Raw genomic sequence first — 17330 nt, 5'->3', positions numbered from 1 at the left:
TGTCCAAGATTAACTTACAGGCAGGGAATGAAGTCTTTGGCTCTAATGGCCTACCAATTAGTCAGACCAGTTTATGGATTTTTATCTCCCATCTTTTTTTTTTTTTGATCTCCCAAAACGTTATGTTATTTCATTTACTCACCGAAGCAAATAATTAAAAATATTCTTAAATGCCATTTTGTTGCCCCATGTGCTTTGAGGTAGCATTTTGCACCCATACACCTTAAAGCACCATTGGCAATAAATAAAAACATTCTCTTCCTCCCCCCCCCCCCCCCCCACCCCCTCGGTGGATAGCAGATCTCTGGAACTAAAATCAACACTGCTTAGCTACAGAGACCCCTTGCTTCCCACCTAGAGTAAAAAAATAGAAGCAACAAAAAAACCAAGAGGTAACACCACTTTAAAGCATGAGCCATACACACGGCCCTTTTTGTCCCCATGCCCTTTGAAGGCATCACCCATTAGTTGGCCTGAGAATGAAAGAAGAATCACAGTTCCTGTGGTTGGACACAAGGCAGCAGAATGAGAAGGTGCATGTGGAGGCACGTGAAGTTGCACCCAGGAAAGCACAAAGCTTTTTTGGGGAACACATTTGCGTACTGCAGTGGTGAATAACCGCCGTTTCTGAGTCCAAGTGCCCAGGCAGCTTCACTGGCTTTAAATAACCGGGCAGTGGCACGTCCGCGTAGCCTGCTAGTTATCTTCATCAACCTGCAGTTGTCAGATAGCCGGCTGTTATAGTTTCCCCTCTTTATGAAGCATTTCCATTCGTGGCCATTTTTAAGTAACATTATTTTATATGGACTTTTATTATCCCAAACTGAAAACTGCTACTAGGAGATTTCATAATAAAATATGAATTTACGCTGAACAAGGAATACGGACAATTTGCTAAATACGAAAGAAAAAAAAAGAAAGTATGACGTATTATGTTGAACGGCAACATTAATGTAAGCTGCTATTGTCTCCTCATATTGTGGGGTTCTTTGGTAAGTTAATGACACACATTTAGGGCCATATTTGCCCAGAGGTGCTATTTCTATTCACTTGCATGGGCTGTAAGTGTCTTCCAGTGCCTGAAAGTGTCTTATTGAATATCACTGCATTGTAAATATGGGCCTTAGCCCAGGGAGCGCAAACTTTTGGAGCTGCGCCCCCCCTGCCTGCTCCTCCTCGCGCCCCCCTACCTGGTTTGGCGGTGTCAAAGGACGCTGCGGGGTCACGTGACCCCGGTGCTATGGAGACTGATGTGTGACGTCACTCCGCATGACACCGCAGCGTCATTTGACGCCACAGTGACGTGTCACAGCAACGCGCCTGAACCACGGTAAGTGCGTTGCAGAGGCCTCACGCCACCCCCCAGGCATTTCATTTAAATGCCTCGGGGAAGAGTGCGGGGCCTCTGCAACCGCCCTCCCAGGGCGCGCGCCCCCCACTTTGCGCACTGCTACGTTTGCCATTTGAGAACAACACTTTTTTGTTGCTTTTGTATGAGACAAACCACTACTGTAGACATTATAGTGTGTACAGTACATAAGTACATCTTGCCCACTAGATTAAAACAAATAATATTGTGATAACCAAAAGTAAATGAATTTGTTTAGTAAAATATTTGAGTCGCCGTGCGCTTTGGTTTACCAAGATTAGGCTGTTTCACACGGATTCATTCCATTTGTATTTCTTTCCATTAGAATTTTGAGAGACCGTTCTTTTGCAAGAATAAGTGATGCCGATTGGGGTGAGTTGAGACATAAACTTTAAACAAATAAAATAAAAATCTATACTACTCTCCGCCATCATGTTAACTGTTCCTGCCCTAGGTATCAGTATGTACTTTAACACTGCTTCTCTGTGTAATAAATGTGACTGCACAGTACAGTTACTGAAAAGGGGTTCAAATGTAACATTGGGGAAATCCCAGATCTCAGAGCAGTGTGATTTGTTTCATGGGAACACCTGGTTCCGAATATGTAGGGCTTGCTGCTTTACTCCTTTGGTATGTCATTCTGTTTATGTAATAGACATAACTCCATACCCACATTGTACCCAACGGCGCTTTACAAATAAACGATAATAATTATAATAATGCTCAGGTCCCATGTGTTAATTTGCAGTTACTGTAATTTGGACTATTACAAATATATATATATATATATTATCTATACTGTACCCTATATACAGCATAGGCTTATAGGACCCCGTTGATCCTTAAGAATTCCACCTTTTCTGGACCCATTATAGTACACTCATTATTAATCTGTACTAGAAAATAAATATATGCAGTGCCACCTTTGTAATAAGAATTTAGAAAATATTAAACCATGCACGGTTCTTTTTTCTAAGGGACCACTAACTGTTTTATTTATCTTATTTTACTTGTCAAAATAATAGTAATGGATGTTCATCTGAGATCATTTCTTGTTTGTTAGCACATTTTCTTAATCTGTAGATTTATTTCTTCATTTATTTCCCCATGCGTGTACATGGCAACAACCAGCAGTCTGTTTAGTTTTTATTTTAACGCACAGAGAATCTGGCAGTTGTTACTGTAATTTGTTTATTTGGCCAATATTATAGAAGGTAATTGACTGTGTGATTTGGTATTGAAGGGCAAGTAGCCAGTTAGTGATGAAATAACATGTTAAATATATATTTGGTGCTACTGTAAATAAATGCCATACTGTACATGAGAAAATATGTAAACTCTTATATTTTTTGTTAACATTCTACTTTACTGTAGATATTATTCAGAAAGTTCACTTGAAGGGATCGTTCCAGGTCACCAGAGCAGCATGGAATCATATGAAGGATCAGAAGTTTGGAAGGTATGATTTTACATAACCACTAATTGCAGCTAGTGAGCTTTGTGCCTTCGTTCTTCACAGCTACATATTTATTAAATATACGTAAATATATATATATGTGAATATGTATGTATGTATGTATGTATGTATGTATGTGTAGATGTGTGTGTGTGTGTGTCTCTATCTCTATCTATCTCGATCACTTGTGTTTGAAATTCCTGTCAATAAGACTATATAAACCTGTTTTATTCTTGTAATTTAACTGTTGGGAATACCAGATCCTTGCGAAATGTACATTTGATTACTGCACACATCACTTAAAGCTGTGACCACACATTCTGTTTTGGATCAATAGTAGTGATTACTTCTTCATTTACTGACGTACAGTTATATTGAAGATCAACATTCATTATTACGCAATGATCAGCTATGAGTTGTTGACTAGTAGTTATTAGTGAATATATTCATTACACTTCCAGTGGGGGTTTTTTTTTTTTTTTTTAAGGTTGGCATATGTATCATTACAGTACATTGTGGGAACAGTTTCTTGATTTTAACCAATGTTCCTTACAACGTGATATTTGTAAGGATGTGAATTTATGATGTGATCATACGGCAATAGTTGGCTGAGTTCTGGAAGTCACAAAAGTGAAATGCATAACTTTTTTTTAGTCTGTGACTATTGTTCATGTGACCTTGCTCTCTAAAGGAGCATTCTGCCTGAGAGAGAGGATCTCACACTTGTCATTGCATTGAGAGACCCTTAGGCTTCCAGATATTATACTATTCATTTGAAGTTCTTTTCAAAGAACGTGGCGACTTTGACTTAATCTCTGAAATAGTTGCTGTACTCATTTGAGACTATAAATTAACATGACCTTTCATGTCTGTTTATAGTTCCAAAGTCTTTTAAAGCATGTGCCTTTCAACCTGAAATATCTCTTAGTGGTCAAAGTTAGAAACATGCTGTTATCGCCTTGCATCATCATCATCAATCAGTTTGTTGGTTTTGGTAGAAAAAATTATTTTACTTGATTTTCTGGTATTGGAAATAAATAGATCTTTGTTTCTGGGCCGAACTGTGTGTCACATACATTCTTCTGTGTGTGAGCGTGTGTTGTCCAACTCGCCTCCCCATATAAATGAGCACTCGCAGCCCCCCAAAACCATCACTTTATACCTCGCAGCCCCCCCAAAACCATCACTTAATACCTCGCAGCTCCCCCCAAAACCATCACTTTATACCTCGCAGCCCCCCAAAACCATCACATTACACCTCGCAGCCCCCCAAAACCATCACTTTATACCTCGCAGCCCCCCCAAAACCATCACTTTATACCTCGCAGCCCCCCAAAACCATCACTTTACACCTCGCAGCCCCCCCAAAACCATCACTTAATACCTCGCAGCTCCCCCAAAACCATCACTTTATACCTCGCAGCCCCCCAAAACCATCACTTTATACCTCGCAGCCCCCCAAAACCATCACTTTATACCTCGCAGCCCCCCAAAACCATCACTTTATACCTCGCAGCCCCCCAAAACCATCACTTTATACCTCGCAGCCCCCCCAAAACCATCACTTTATACCTCGCAGCCCCCCAAAACCATCACTTTACACCTCGCAGCCCCCCAAAACTATCACTTTACACCTCGCAGCCCCCCCAAAACCATCACTTTACACCTCGCAGCCCCCCAAAACAATCACTTTACACCTCGCAGCCCCCCAAAACCATCACTTTACACCTCGATTTATGCCACCACCAGGGTTAATTTAAGGGCTTATATGTGAGGAGTACCTGGTACCCCAGAACTATTCTTGGGTTCAGCTCAAAGGCTGTCATTTTAGATTTAATATAACAGAAGGGTGTATACAGTAGTGCTTATTACATAAAAAAGATGACAAAATTACATACAGTACATGGGGTTAAAATAAAAAAGCCTTTGAGAAAAGCGTAAATAAAAAACACAGTCGGAGGTTATTTTGAAACAGAATAACACGTGAATTTATTCAAGTCAAGTGCACAACGGAGACAGCTTTTGAAAAAAAAGCTCTCTAACAATAACACGGTATGCCATATATTTATACCCTAAAACCTAAAGCTCCACCCCTTTATGGGGGGCTTGCACGTCACTAAATATTACCTCATTTTGTAATACATAACAATACTAAAGCTGATGTCATTTTGTAATACATAATAATACCGAATAACTGTATGTAAGCTAAAAATCATTATGGGGTTAAATGTGATGTCCGTTCTGCCACTTGGCACATTGTATGAGAATCGTTTTCCCTGTAAGAATCTGAGCTTATCTTGCATGCTTCTCATAATATCTGGCCTGCTTACACTTTTAATTTGAAGCTGATTGGATGAGGAAAGATCAATAAAGTCAGCTAGGAGCGAAAACATTCCATTCTCTCTTTCACACAGATTTCTTCACATAGAAAGATGATATTAAAACTCACAAAGACAAGATGGCGGACTAAAAATAGTTAAACAAAATGGCTGCTTTGACCCTAATGCTGTTACATCAGACCCCCTAATGTCTCAACTTCGTCACCTTCAACTGTAAACCTATATACTGTATTACCACACAAGTCCTGTAGTTGGTTTTCATAGAGGACACCATTTGTAGAAGGAATGAGATCGACACAATCAATGTACCCAGTTAGATACGATGTGTGTGGCTTTAACACCCATTCTTATACTCCCCAATTCTTTGATCTCTGAGAGTCTCCAATGCCTTCACATTATCGTAGTGGTGTATCCTTTCAATCGTTTGTCACTTTCCATTGACCTGAGGTCTGGGAGGTGAGCAATTTAATTCTACATTTGTAATCAAGAAGCATAAAACAATGAATATCTCTCTCCCAATGGTTAACAGATTCATGGTACTACGTGTATCATACTCAGGTTAACCTCCCATCATTCGCAGGTACAATGTAAAAGGCTTCTTTAAACCTTTGAAGGTCCAATAGACTGACAATTTATCATAGTTTAATTCCACTAATGTTTACATTATGAGCACTGAATAAATTTTCAGTCCTGGGACTTATATATGGCATTTCTAAGCGTTGTCCAGAACATACTGTACATTTTTTTTTTAATTCTTGTTAATTTGTAGTGTTTAATGAGTACAATGTCCTTTGCATCAACCCCATGTCTCTGGTTTTAAGTACTGTATATAAGTATTTTGAAGCTCACAGCCTCATTCACAGTATCTCTGCAGCACGTTGCTCTGCTTACCTGTCATTGTAATATAAATCAGGGGCGCGCACACTTTTTTCACTGCGCCCCCCTGCCGGCAGTTACCCTCTCTCTCCGCGCCCCCCCCCCCCCTTACCTCGGCTCCGGCGTCATGATGTCACGTTTACCATGGCGAGGCGTCTAAGAAGCCGCTGGAGCCAAGGTAAATTGGCAGACAATCTCGCGCCCCCCAGTTTGTGCACCGCTGATATAAACCACCAGAGAAGGTTGGTGGTAAAACGGTTGTCTTAAAGGTGCAATCCCATATAGTTGGCCAGTTGAATTTCTTAGGGGCCTTGGAATAGGGATGTGTTTGTCAATCAAGTGTTTTCTTTACCCCTATCCCACTACGCTATTATCAGTGAACCAATAAAGTAAAGGGGAGGAGGGGGAATCTGTCTTTTCAAGAACTTCGTGATCACACAGTGACATCACACAAAAGGGAGCAGCCAGAGGAATGCAAATCCCTCCGTCTAGCTGAAAAATACAGTAAATGAATAATACTTCTAGGTGTCAGATTTTGATGAAAAAGGTATCAATCACTCATATGACACTTCTTTCACGTCACTAGAATTACAGATGTAGCTAGACTTGCTGTTTTTGGTGCCTCGGTTGCGTGCGGTCACAGGACCGCACTGCTGCCGCGCTCGATAATGGACCCGAAAACAGTAAGAGGCCCGGGAGGATTAACTCTGCGGGGTCCATGCCTCTGAATGGGACTCCGTAGCGGTAATCCTGTTGGGCCATCCCAATCTCCGTGTCCGTGCGCCACCCCCAGCAGCTCTGAATGTGAGAAGAAGTCTCTGGTCTATCCCAACCCCATGGATGACGTCATAAGGGGAATACTATAGGACCATTTTCGGTCATCTACGACAGTGTTAAATGTCCTGTTCAGCCCTTTGATGAGGTTGAAAACTGAATATGGTCTTATAGTATTCCTCATGATGTAGAGACTCATATTCAGATGTCTACATCATCCAAGGGGTTGGGACACACCGGAGACTGCTTCCTACCATCAGAGCTGCAGGGGATGGCACACGGAGATGGGGACAGCTGGGCAGCTCCTCCACAAGGTTAGTATCGGTTTCTTGATAGCCCATCTAGTGAAGGCTTAAAGCTTAAAGCTGCTGGGTCCCGTTCAGAAGCAGGGACCCTCGCAGTGTTAATGCTCCCGGGCCACAAACCTTACTGTTTTTGGTTCCGTGGACAGGCCGCGGATTACAGCATGTTGGTCTGCGGCATCGAAAACAGTACATCTAGCTACATCTGTAGTTCAATCTAGTCCTAGGAGGTATTGCCCCCTTTTAACATGATCTATAATACCACCATAAATGTTTGATAACCAAATAAGCCATGAATTATTTTCTTTTAGGACACAGACCCTCATGCAACACAGAACTTAAAAAAACATTTACCAAGAAGGTTAACCCTTTGGTTGCCATACTGCACACAAACTGTTTAACCCTTGCATGGCTGTATTGTGACGCTGCTTTTGAAACCTTTTTGCTCAGACATTTTTATATAATGCGACAATGTACACAGCTCTTCGCATAGGATTTCACAGTTCCTTTGAGACTCTGCCCCAAAGGGTTTACAATCTAATTTTTGTGTCTTGGACACATGGAGATGTGACAAGTCAAGGACACAAGTGAAGCTGACGTGCATTGAAACTTGGTTTAGCAGCAGTATGCGTACTAAGAAGTTACACTTCTAGTCCAATAATACTTAAATAATAATAAAACACCTGCTTTAGGCTGTACCTATAGTGCTGTCGATGGCGACACGATGGGTGACGTCACCCGTCGCCGTCGGCGAAAGTTTTGTTTCGGCGGCGCAGGATTCCGGCAATTTGATTTGTTCAAGGGCCGTCACGTGACGCCTCTTGAAAAATCAAATTTTCTGGCTTCAGGTTTTCGCGATGTCACTTGTCGCCGGCGCGTGTACTTATAAGCGCACGCGGCGGCGCAATGTATTTGTTTTCGGGGCGACGTCGCGTGGCCGTCGCTATAAGTGCGGTCTAAGGAAGCATATGAGCAGCTCCATTGCTGATAATTAACACCTCATACACTAACCATGGCCCCGTGCAGGCGCACTTAGCAGAACGCCCTACTGCTGTCTCGTTCTTCCTACCTACGAATTAGATTGTAAGCTCTTCGGAGCAAGGACTCCCTTTCCTAAATGTTACTTTTATGTTTGCACTCCTCCCCTTTATGTGTTATTGATATGATTGTCACGTGTATTACTGCTGTGAAGCGCTATGTACATTAATGGCGCTTTATAAATACATACATACAATACTACTGAAAGTAATTTAATGTATACATATTATATACATATTATACAATATAATCATCTTCCATTTACTGCAGTCGCAAGCCTCTTATCCACGTTGCTCCAACAAATATTCTGACTTCCTCTTTCCATCATACTTTTGGTCATCTCGGTCTCTTAATAACCCTTGTAATCGAGTGGAATACCATCTTTGTTCAACAATGGTAATTTCTTCATGTGATATGTCTGGCCCATTGCCAATTTTAACGTCTTCGCCCTTTGTCATGATTTCACAGACATTTGTTAGGTTAGAAACCCAACCATTCTATCTATCCTATCTATCCTATCTATCCTATCTATCTATCTATCTATCTATCTATCTATCTATCTATCTATCTATCTATCTATCTATCTATCTATATTCAATAATTTTCTACCCTGACTAGATTTTGGTTTGAAAGACTTCTTTGCCTAGGGATTGTTTTTTCAGCACGGTGATTAGTCACTTTGTATCACAATATAGATGTAGAGGTGATATATCTTTTGTTATTGGAAAAAAACACCCCATATATATTTATGTATGTGCTGTATATATTTTTGGAGGTTTAATGTAGATATTAAATAGGGTTTTCAAACCGAATTGGTTGTGTCCACAGGGTTATTAACATTAGTAATCTGCTAAACGTAAAGGCCCAAATGTACTAAACGGTGCTATTCCAAAGTGCGGGGAAACCGTTTCAGGCGAGGAGAATCCTGCTTGTGCAGCCAACACAACATTGACAAACAAATTCTTCAATATGCAGGTCTCCTCTAGGTCAGAGGTACAAAGTAGAGCTCTACTGAAAAAGTTCATAATGACGTTCTCAATTTAATGTGACAGCCAAGTGATCACCTGATAAAAGATGCATTTGGGACCTGAAACGTTGTTCCTCCTCTGTTCTTGGCTGTCGCATTAAATGGTGAATTTCATTATGAACTTGTGAGTAGAGCTCTGCGTTGTACCTGTGTCCTAGAGGAGACTTGAATTTTGAAGAAATTATTTGTCTAAGCGGTGCTATGCTATAAAACAACTTCCAGCCCATTCAAGTGAATGGACAGCAAGGTTTCCTTTAGCGTGGAAGGTTTCATATTTCATAGCACTGCTTAAAATGTGGGCTCTTATAAAGGTAAACATAATTTCTCCTTATTGATTTACTCTTTTAATTTTAAGACTTTCAAGCAACGAAGCATCACATTACATTTTGATGATCCACTAACACCAACATTGTGGTTTGCTATGAACTGAGGAAAAAAAAGTATTTGTTGCATTTAATATTTACAATCTGTATTACAATTTTGAATCCATGGTTGTTTGTTGGGTAAATAAGCCATTGCCTATTGGATAAAAAAAAAATCAGATTGAACTTATAGGCTGTGCTTTTCAGTGGCGATTTGTAGCCGTCCCTTATTTGTATATTCTTGTTCTATTGCTAACATATCCTGTCCATAGTTTCATCTAGTCCGTACCACACAGCACTTTAGTAAAAGCTGATAAACATGGACAACATGTCTACAGCTGTTTTGCCAACTGGGCTCGGAAAGAAGCACACGCACGTCTTACAGCAGCTGCTCAGACTTTAAAGTGAAATGAATCCAACTAATTTGAACTATCCCTGAACCGTTCTAATGTTTTCCCTAAAGCAGTGGTTTGATTTCACATTGATTTAAGTATTTAGTCAATATGCTGATTTCTTTGGTTTATGTCCAATTCTGGGTTACGCATTGAGTTTATTTTTGAAGTGGAATTGTTATAATTTTGTTGTAAACAGGACCAACACCAAAATTAACAATGGAATCTTTTCCAAACACTCGCAGGATAATTTCAGAACCACGTAATCATTTAATTATGACATTTATTAATATATTTTGTTTTTTTTTTTTTTTTTTTTTTACACACCCAAGATTTTACAACCGACATTGGGGCCTATGCAGAGAGCAGCGAATTTTAAAATTGGCGAATTTATTAAAAAGTAGCTTTTTTGGAGAGTTTTATTCTCCATATGCAGAAATGTGCGAATTCTGCTATGTTTAACATGAATGCGTGTTGCGAGTTTAAATTGGCGAGATGCGCGCTTCAGAAATGTGTAAAAAAAAATTCGCGCCTTTTTTTTCCCTTTGCAATGGCCGCGAGCGGCAGCTTCTTGCCAATTTTTTCTGGCGAGGCAAAAAGGAGACAATCGCGCCATTTTATTGGCGCGAACAGCCGCTAGATGCCGTTCGCGCCTCTCTGCATTAGGATATTTTTAAAACTGGCGAGATGGAGGTTCTCGCCAGCCGCGAGGCGAGTTTTAGAAATAGAAAATAAAAATTGGCGCGTTTTTCGTAACTCGCCATTTTCGGCTGTTTTCTGCGCGATTTTCTCCAAAAAATGGCGAATTTCGAAATAGCGCTGCTCTCTGCATAGGCCCCATTGTATGTAATTGACCATAAAATACCTTTATGTGATTGGTAAGAACTACTTTACATTTAACTATTTGCATATATTTATTTAACTTTACTCTCTTATTTAGAATACTAATGACTTCGTCAGCGGCTGGCATTTATGGCAACTTTGGACAAGCAAACTACAGTGCTGCTAAACTTGGACTGGTGGGTCTTTCCAATACTCTTGCCATTGAGGGGATGAAGTACAACATTCGTTGTAATACCATTGCACCTACAGCTGGGTCCAGGCTCACCGAGACTGTCATGCCACAAGGTAATAGTCCCATGTTTGTCGGAAATCACAAGGTGCTGACATTTTGATATGTTTTCTGGCGAAGCTGTACATGTGGAAGTAGGATGTTGTGTGATAGAAGTGCTTGCGTGTAGCAAATCAAGAACACACGAATAATATGAATTTATTTATAAAAAGTGTTTTACCCGGAAATAATACATTGAGAGTTACCTCTTGTTTTCAGGTATGTCCTGTACGTGGCTTCTGTGCTGTGTGTGTTCTTCAGATCCTCAAGGAATTATTTCCTAAACCTCACTACTAGATGTGTTGCCACATTTTAAAAAGTAAGCATATGCCTACGTATCAGCTACTTCTCTTGAGAAGTGAGGTGTTTATTTTACTTACAAAGAGAGAGAGAGCTGCATAAGAATCTTCTGTAAGTTTTAAATAACAGCCCAGATCCACATGCCCGGGAACAATCCTGAAAACAATGAGAACGCAATCTCAAAAATAGAAGTGATGTGAGAAAATCATAAAAAATGGTTAATGGTCAGGACGAAATGTAATGGACATGTCTTAAAAATGAGCAGAGGATCCAAGGGAATTTGTTGGACAAAGATTAGAAAGACCCCAAGAAGGGTTATACAGTAAGTAGGTAAAGCATGTTTATATATGAGCAGGAGCAGACAAAGAAGTTTTTAATGTTCTGTGAGGATGGAATTTGTGACCTAGATACTGAGAACAGCAGGCACCAGCTTGACTGTAAATATTTAAACAAACACCTCAACTGAAAAGCTGCAGCAAGGGCATCTTCAAGCAATGTTTGAGCGGAAGTAGATTTGGAGTTTGTATACTGTAGGTTACCTCTTCAGTCTGTCACAGAAAGACGCAACACATCTCTAACCTATTTAGTTTAGTTTCTGACAAAGACAAGTGTGGTCATGGTTACTTAACAAGTTTTTTTTTAATGCCACAAGAAGCTGACCACTTTTTCAGTGGTGGATTAAGACTTTGGGGGGCCCTTTCTCATAGTTTATGTTGAATTTTTTTTTTTTAAAGCCTGAAAATGTTCTAGTAAATGTAAATACACACAAACATACTGATACTGAAACACTGACACACATTGACACTGACACACACTGACACACATGAGGAATTCAAAGTTAGTATAAATATAGAAGTGCAAATAGCTAAAACAGGATGTGTGCCGAGCACACGCGTTCTAAGTCAAACTTCTTTGCGTTTTGTCACTGAAATTGTGTTTTGATTTTTAATGAAAAAAATTACCATCACAAATACAATTTCTGTGACAAAACAGTGACAAAAAATGAAGAAATTTTACTTAAAATGTGCGTGCTCGGCACACATACACTTTTTTTTTTTAAATTAGCAATATTGTCGGTACACCAAGTTAATGCCTAAAGAGTTTAGAATCAATGTTTTTATTTTATTTTAAGACTGTGGGATAAAGTTACTGTACATAGGGTCGCAAACATCACTTATAGCAAATTAAAACAATTGCTTTAGACAGCACATTGTGTGGTTTCCACTTTATCACATCTCTAAAATACGCCAGAATGTAAGACTAATATTTAAAAATGTTAACCAATATTTAATTTTTCTTTGATACTATCTTATACTGTAGATGAGCAACATGAGTTCTTCATAGATTCAATCACAGGGTACAAAATGTTTTGAAACCTCCCAGGTCCCTTCTTCAAATGTTCAGTCCGTACAGAGTAGAGACCAGTAGAGTTTTGAAAGCTCTGTACACTATAATTGTGTCTATCAAAAACCATCATGTCTCTCTCTCCCCTACAAGGTTTCACAGGCAACAACTTTCTCTAGGTACAAAAGGGCTTCTAGAATGATGATCTATCACAGTATTATGTAACAGTGCTACTAAAAGACTAAATGAGTGGCAGCTACACTGTAGTATGACCTGATTTTGAACATGCCCTCTGCACTAAGCATGTCTCTCGTATCATTTTAGATCTGGTGGATGCGCTGAAGCCTGACTATGTGGCTCCTCTTGTCTTATGGCTTTGTCATGAAAGCTGTCAGGAGAACGGCGGTTTGTTTGAGGTAAGTATTTCCTCAGCCATAAAAAGAATTGATATCCTATTTGAAGAACTTTTTTTTTTTTTTTTTTTTTTTTTTTTAGATCCCTCTTTTTTTCTGGTTTCATTTGATGATGGTTATATAGTATTACTCTGCATGATAACATTAATATATAGATTCCCAAACAGTTTACACATTTTGCCCTAATTCCCGAGGGCTACAGCAATGTAGACAGGATTATTGCCAAATAATAGTTTTTCTCTTGTTTTCTTTCTCGGAAGGGCTTTAAACACATTTTTCAGAGCCCACTATGGTTACACTGGTGCTTATCTGTGTCCCCACCGCTTTAAACACTAGAATGTTAATAATAATAATAACTTTGTTTCATATACTGTAGGGTTTTTTTTTCCCAATGGGACTCAAAGTGCTGCACAATTACAGTATGCTGTACTGTACGCAGCACAGTGACATTTTGCAGGCACAGTCCCTGCCACGTGGAGCTTACAATCTATGTTTTTTGTGCCTGAGGCACAGGGAGATAAAATGGCTTGCAAATGTCACAAGGAGCCGACACCGGGAATTGAACCAGCTTCCCCCATCTCATACTCTGTATTATTGTTTACAGTCAGTGTGTTTACAGCCTCCCCTTAGGGCAGGCGTGTACAAACTTTTTTGTTAGCTCCGCCCCTGCTCGGGCCCCTCCCCTTCTTACCTTTGCTACGGCATCGGCGGCGTCATTTGACGTGACGTCCTGCCATTTGACTCTGTGTTGTCATGGCGACGTGTTACCAGAAGCCGGCGGAAACAAGGTGAGAGATATACAGAGGCCTCGTGCGCATAATAAGGGGAAGAGTGCGAGGCCTCTGTAAGCACCGCACCCTCCCTAGAAAATGTTGCACACCCCTGCTTTAGACGACCTCTATGCTCGGCAAGTTATGTGTCTTCCTAGGCTTGGCAGATTTCTTCAACAGAGCTCTGCAGTCTTAGTCACAAAAAAAGAATTGTAGATGCATCGTTCCTTTATTTCATTTGACATGAGCAAAAATAGGTAGTATGATACCTTGTATTGAACCAACAAAAGTTTACAATGTACCAACTTTCAAACTTCACGTGATTCTTCTTCAGGTATGGCAATTGTACAGAAAGTCAGATTATATACAATTTGTAATATGGTGTGCTGTAAGAGTTGGGAGAGGCTATGCAATGGAGACCCACCTTTTTATAAGCAACAGCAAGCAACAAATGCAAGAGGAGGGAGCAGTGCTAACAGTGAATCTCTGCTACCAGGAGCATACAGTTTGGTGTTGATTGCAGAGTATACATATTTTGGACTAAAACATTTTTTAATGTTGCACCCGCCATCTGCTAAGGAGTTTATTTCCATTAATATGAAAGTTTTGTTTGTAATGTATGTTGGAAAAAATTGTGAGAGGTAAATTGGGGGACTGCAAGGGTTGACATTAAATGTTTCGTTTCTTCTAACAGGTGGGGGCAGGTTGGATTGGAAAAAGTGAGTATCTCCGAATTTAAAATGCTGCCTTGGAGAATTTTATATGCTAGTATCCAGCAACCGGAAGTTGCTGGAGAGCTTTGAAACAGTGTCCTTCCTGTTCACACTTAAAGTAGCAAACAAGTATTAGTGGCAGGGTACATCCTACATTTTTAGGCACCTGTTTCAACAAAACTGAACCTGTGCTTAAGTAACAGCATTTAAATTGTAGTGCAAATTCTAAGGCCCCACATTTTGCAGCTTTAAAGCTGCAGTTTAAGCAATCTCCTACATGTGTGTTTTTTTTTTTTTTAAATCATTTCTGTACTATGAGAAAATACTTGTACTTGTAGCATCTAAAAAAAACAAAACAATTTAAAAGACATTTTTAATGTATTATACTGTAACAAGCATTTTGTGTTCCTATAGCAACCATTTACAAAGTCACGTCCCCTTCCTCATCTGAAACAGGCTCTGGCACACCCCTTTTTCAGCTATACACACTCTAGCAGTGCACCAATGGTGTCTGGTGACTGCCTGGTCACATGATCTTCCCCACAGAACTTTGCATCTTGGGTCCTCTTCTGCTGCACTGACAGGGATTTAGTGAACCCCCTAGCTGAATCTTCATTGATTGATCACAGGAGAATGGATCGATTACCAACTTGGCTTATCACTTGTCAGTATGTAGATTGTATTGATGCACATATTGAATGGAAATATATATATATATATATTAAATGGCAGCTTGAACTGCTGCTTTAATGGAACACTCGAAGATAAAATGGCCATGTGACTTTTGAAATGGTGTATACATACGGCAATCTTGACTGTTTTGGAGCTGCAGGCCAAGCAAATAACATTATCAATTATATTTAGCATGTAGAAAGGGTCCATTTGAATCAATTTGTGAAACAATGCAAACATTTTTTTTTTGGCAACATCTATCCTTTATAATCCTCAATTCTTAATCAAGCAGTCCCTTACTCCTCCATGTTATGAATCCCAGACTCACCCTAGATGACTGTCAGTTCTCACTTAGTTAGCGTTGTCTTTCATGCAACATTCATGCTCTACATTGTTCTGGTCTCAGATGCACTGTACTATTTGCTTTCTTTCAGTAGCCAATGCCAATATTTCAGCTTAAAATGTAATTTAACTTTTAGAAAACAGATGGGATTTGTGTACATTTACAAAGCGTTTCTGTTCGAAAACCTCATTGAGTACATAAGCGTGGTTCGGAAAAAGTCTTTCCTCTAGTGCTACAGAAGCTGTTAATGCTTCGCTGAGCAGGATAAATGGCAAGACCTTTATAGAGCTGTTTGCACACAAGAGCAAATCACTTTTAGATGGTTCTGAAAATCCTTTAGAAAGTATACTTGAAAAGTAAGTTTATTTTGTGTTTCTTCATACTCTTTGCTGTCACCTTGAGCTTTGTGATCAATATTTTCTGTTCCCTTCCTGTAATTAGTGCGTTGGGAACGATCTCTCGGCTCCATTATCAGACAGAAGAATCGCCCAATGACACCAGAAGCTGTGCGTGATGAGTGGAACAAGATCTGCGACTTTGATAATGCCACAAAGCCACAGACAATCCAAGGTAACCAGTATGAATCAAGCTACAGAATGCTGTTAAAGTGAATGAGCAAGGAGATGGTTATTTTATATTTTTCTCTTAGAAACTTTGCCTATTTAATCATTTATGATATAGCTTTAACGACTATACAATGTGCAATGTAACATTCAGTTGTGCACATCAAAGAAAATCATGCACTGAATGTACAAACGTGTATCAAATCTAATGTGCATTCTTCTTTCTCTAACCCAGAACATTAATCTGTTCGTTTTTCCATAATGAGTTGTTTCCTCAGTAAAGGGGTAGCATTTTGAAGGCAAAATGCTTATATTGATTGTATTTTTTTTCTCTTTTACCTTTTATATAAATGGCAATATCAACTTTTATCATTTTGAAACTTTATCATCCATCAGGCCAGCATACAGTTTTGTTTCAAGACAACTATAGCTTGGCTAGCAATGCTAACCACAGACATCTGTGGTACTAATCCAATGTTCCCTCCAACTAGTTAGGCAGCTGCAACTGTGATCAAAGTGACTTCTACAGTGCAGCAAGTTTTGAAGCGAACAAGAACATGTTGCACTCTCCATACCTTTTTCAAAAAGCACCTAGCCTTAATTTGCCCTCTCCTTGCCTGCCACGTGCTGCGACGAAGAAATGCGCACATAGTGAAGTGTGGATATTCAGCCATTTTTCAGCACAACAAAATCCAAGCAACCCCACAAGAGGAGAAAATACATCGATTTGAAACATGCATTGCAAGATTTTTTTTTTAATCCTGCTGCTTAGTTGGAAATGTATCATCTTCTCTTTCTGTGATCAGAAATCCATTGTTAATAGAAGATTAGAATCTCAATAATTTCCCAAATATCCCTTAGGGGAGATTTCACATTTTGCCATTTGTGGCTTAAACAGTGTAAGGGAATGTTTTGTAGTGTTGTACCATTGAACTTCTTTGTTAATAGCATGATCTGTACTGTATATAGAATAACTTGCACTTTCAAATGTAAAATATTGTCAAGATGTGATATGGTTTCCAAAATCTGATTTCGTATCAGGGGAACACAGCAGTACTGTTGCTTTAGTACACATTACTGCAGCTGCTGACATGCCCCCCAATGGACACACTACTTTTCCACTGTTTCACAATGAAATGATAACAGCCCTCTCTTGCAATTGTGGA

General features: G+C 39.6%; 1 protein-coding gene across 1 annotated transcript in view; it reads left to right on the top strand.

The window, feature by feature from the left end:
• Positions 1 to 17330, top strand: part of HSD17B4 (hydroxysteroid 17-beta dehydrogenase 4) — a 155279-nt gene that overhangs the window by 7352 nt on the left and 130597 nt on the right. The window contains exons 4-9 of the mRNA XM_075601069.1: positions 1695 to 1741; positions 2744 to 2828; positions 10876 to 11063; positions 13015 to 13106; positions 14568 to 14592; positions 16043 to 16171. Coding sequence (XP_075457184.1) covers positions 2806 to 2828; positions 10876 to 11063; positions 13015 to 13106; positions 14568 to 14592; positions 16043 to 16171 — 457 coding nt within the window. The 5' untranslated portion in view covers positions 1695 to 1741; positions 2744 to 2805. The remainder of the gene's footprint in view (positions 1 to 1694; positions 1742 to 2743; positions 2829 to 10875; positions 11064 to 13014; positions 13107 to 14567; positions 14593 to 16042; positions 16172 to 17330) is intronic.

Source organism: Ascaphus truei, chromosome 1 (genome assembly GCF_040206685.1).
Source record: "Ascaphus truei isolate aAscTru1 chromosome 1, aAscTru1.hap1, whole genome shotgun sequence".
NCBI classification, from domain to species: Eukaryota; Metazoa; Chordata; class Amphibia; order Anura; family Ascaphidae; genus Ascaphus; species Ascaphus truei.
This window is presented reverse-complemented; position numbering and strand designations above follow the sequence as displayed.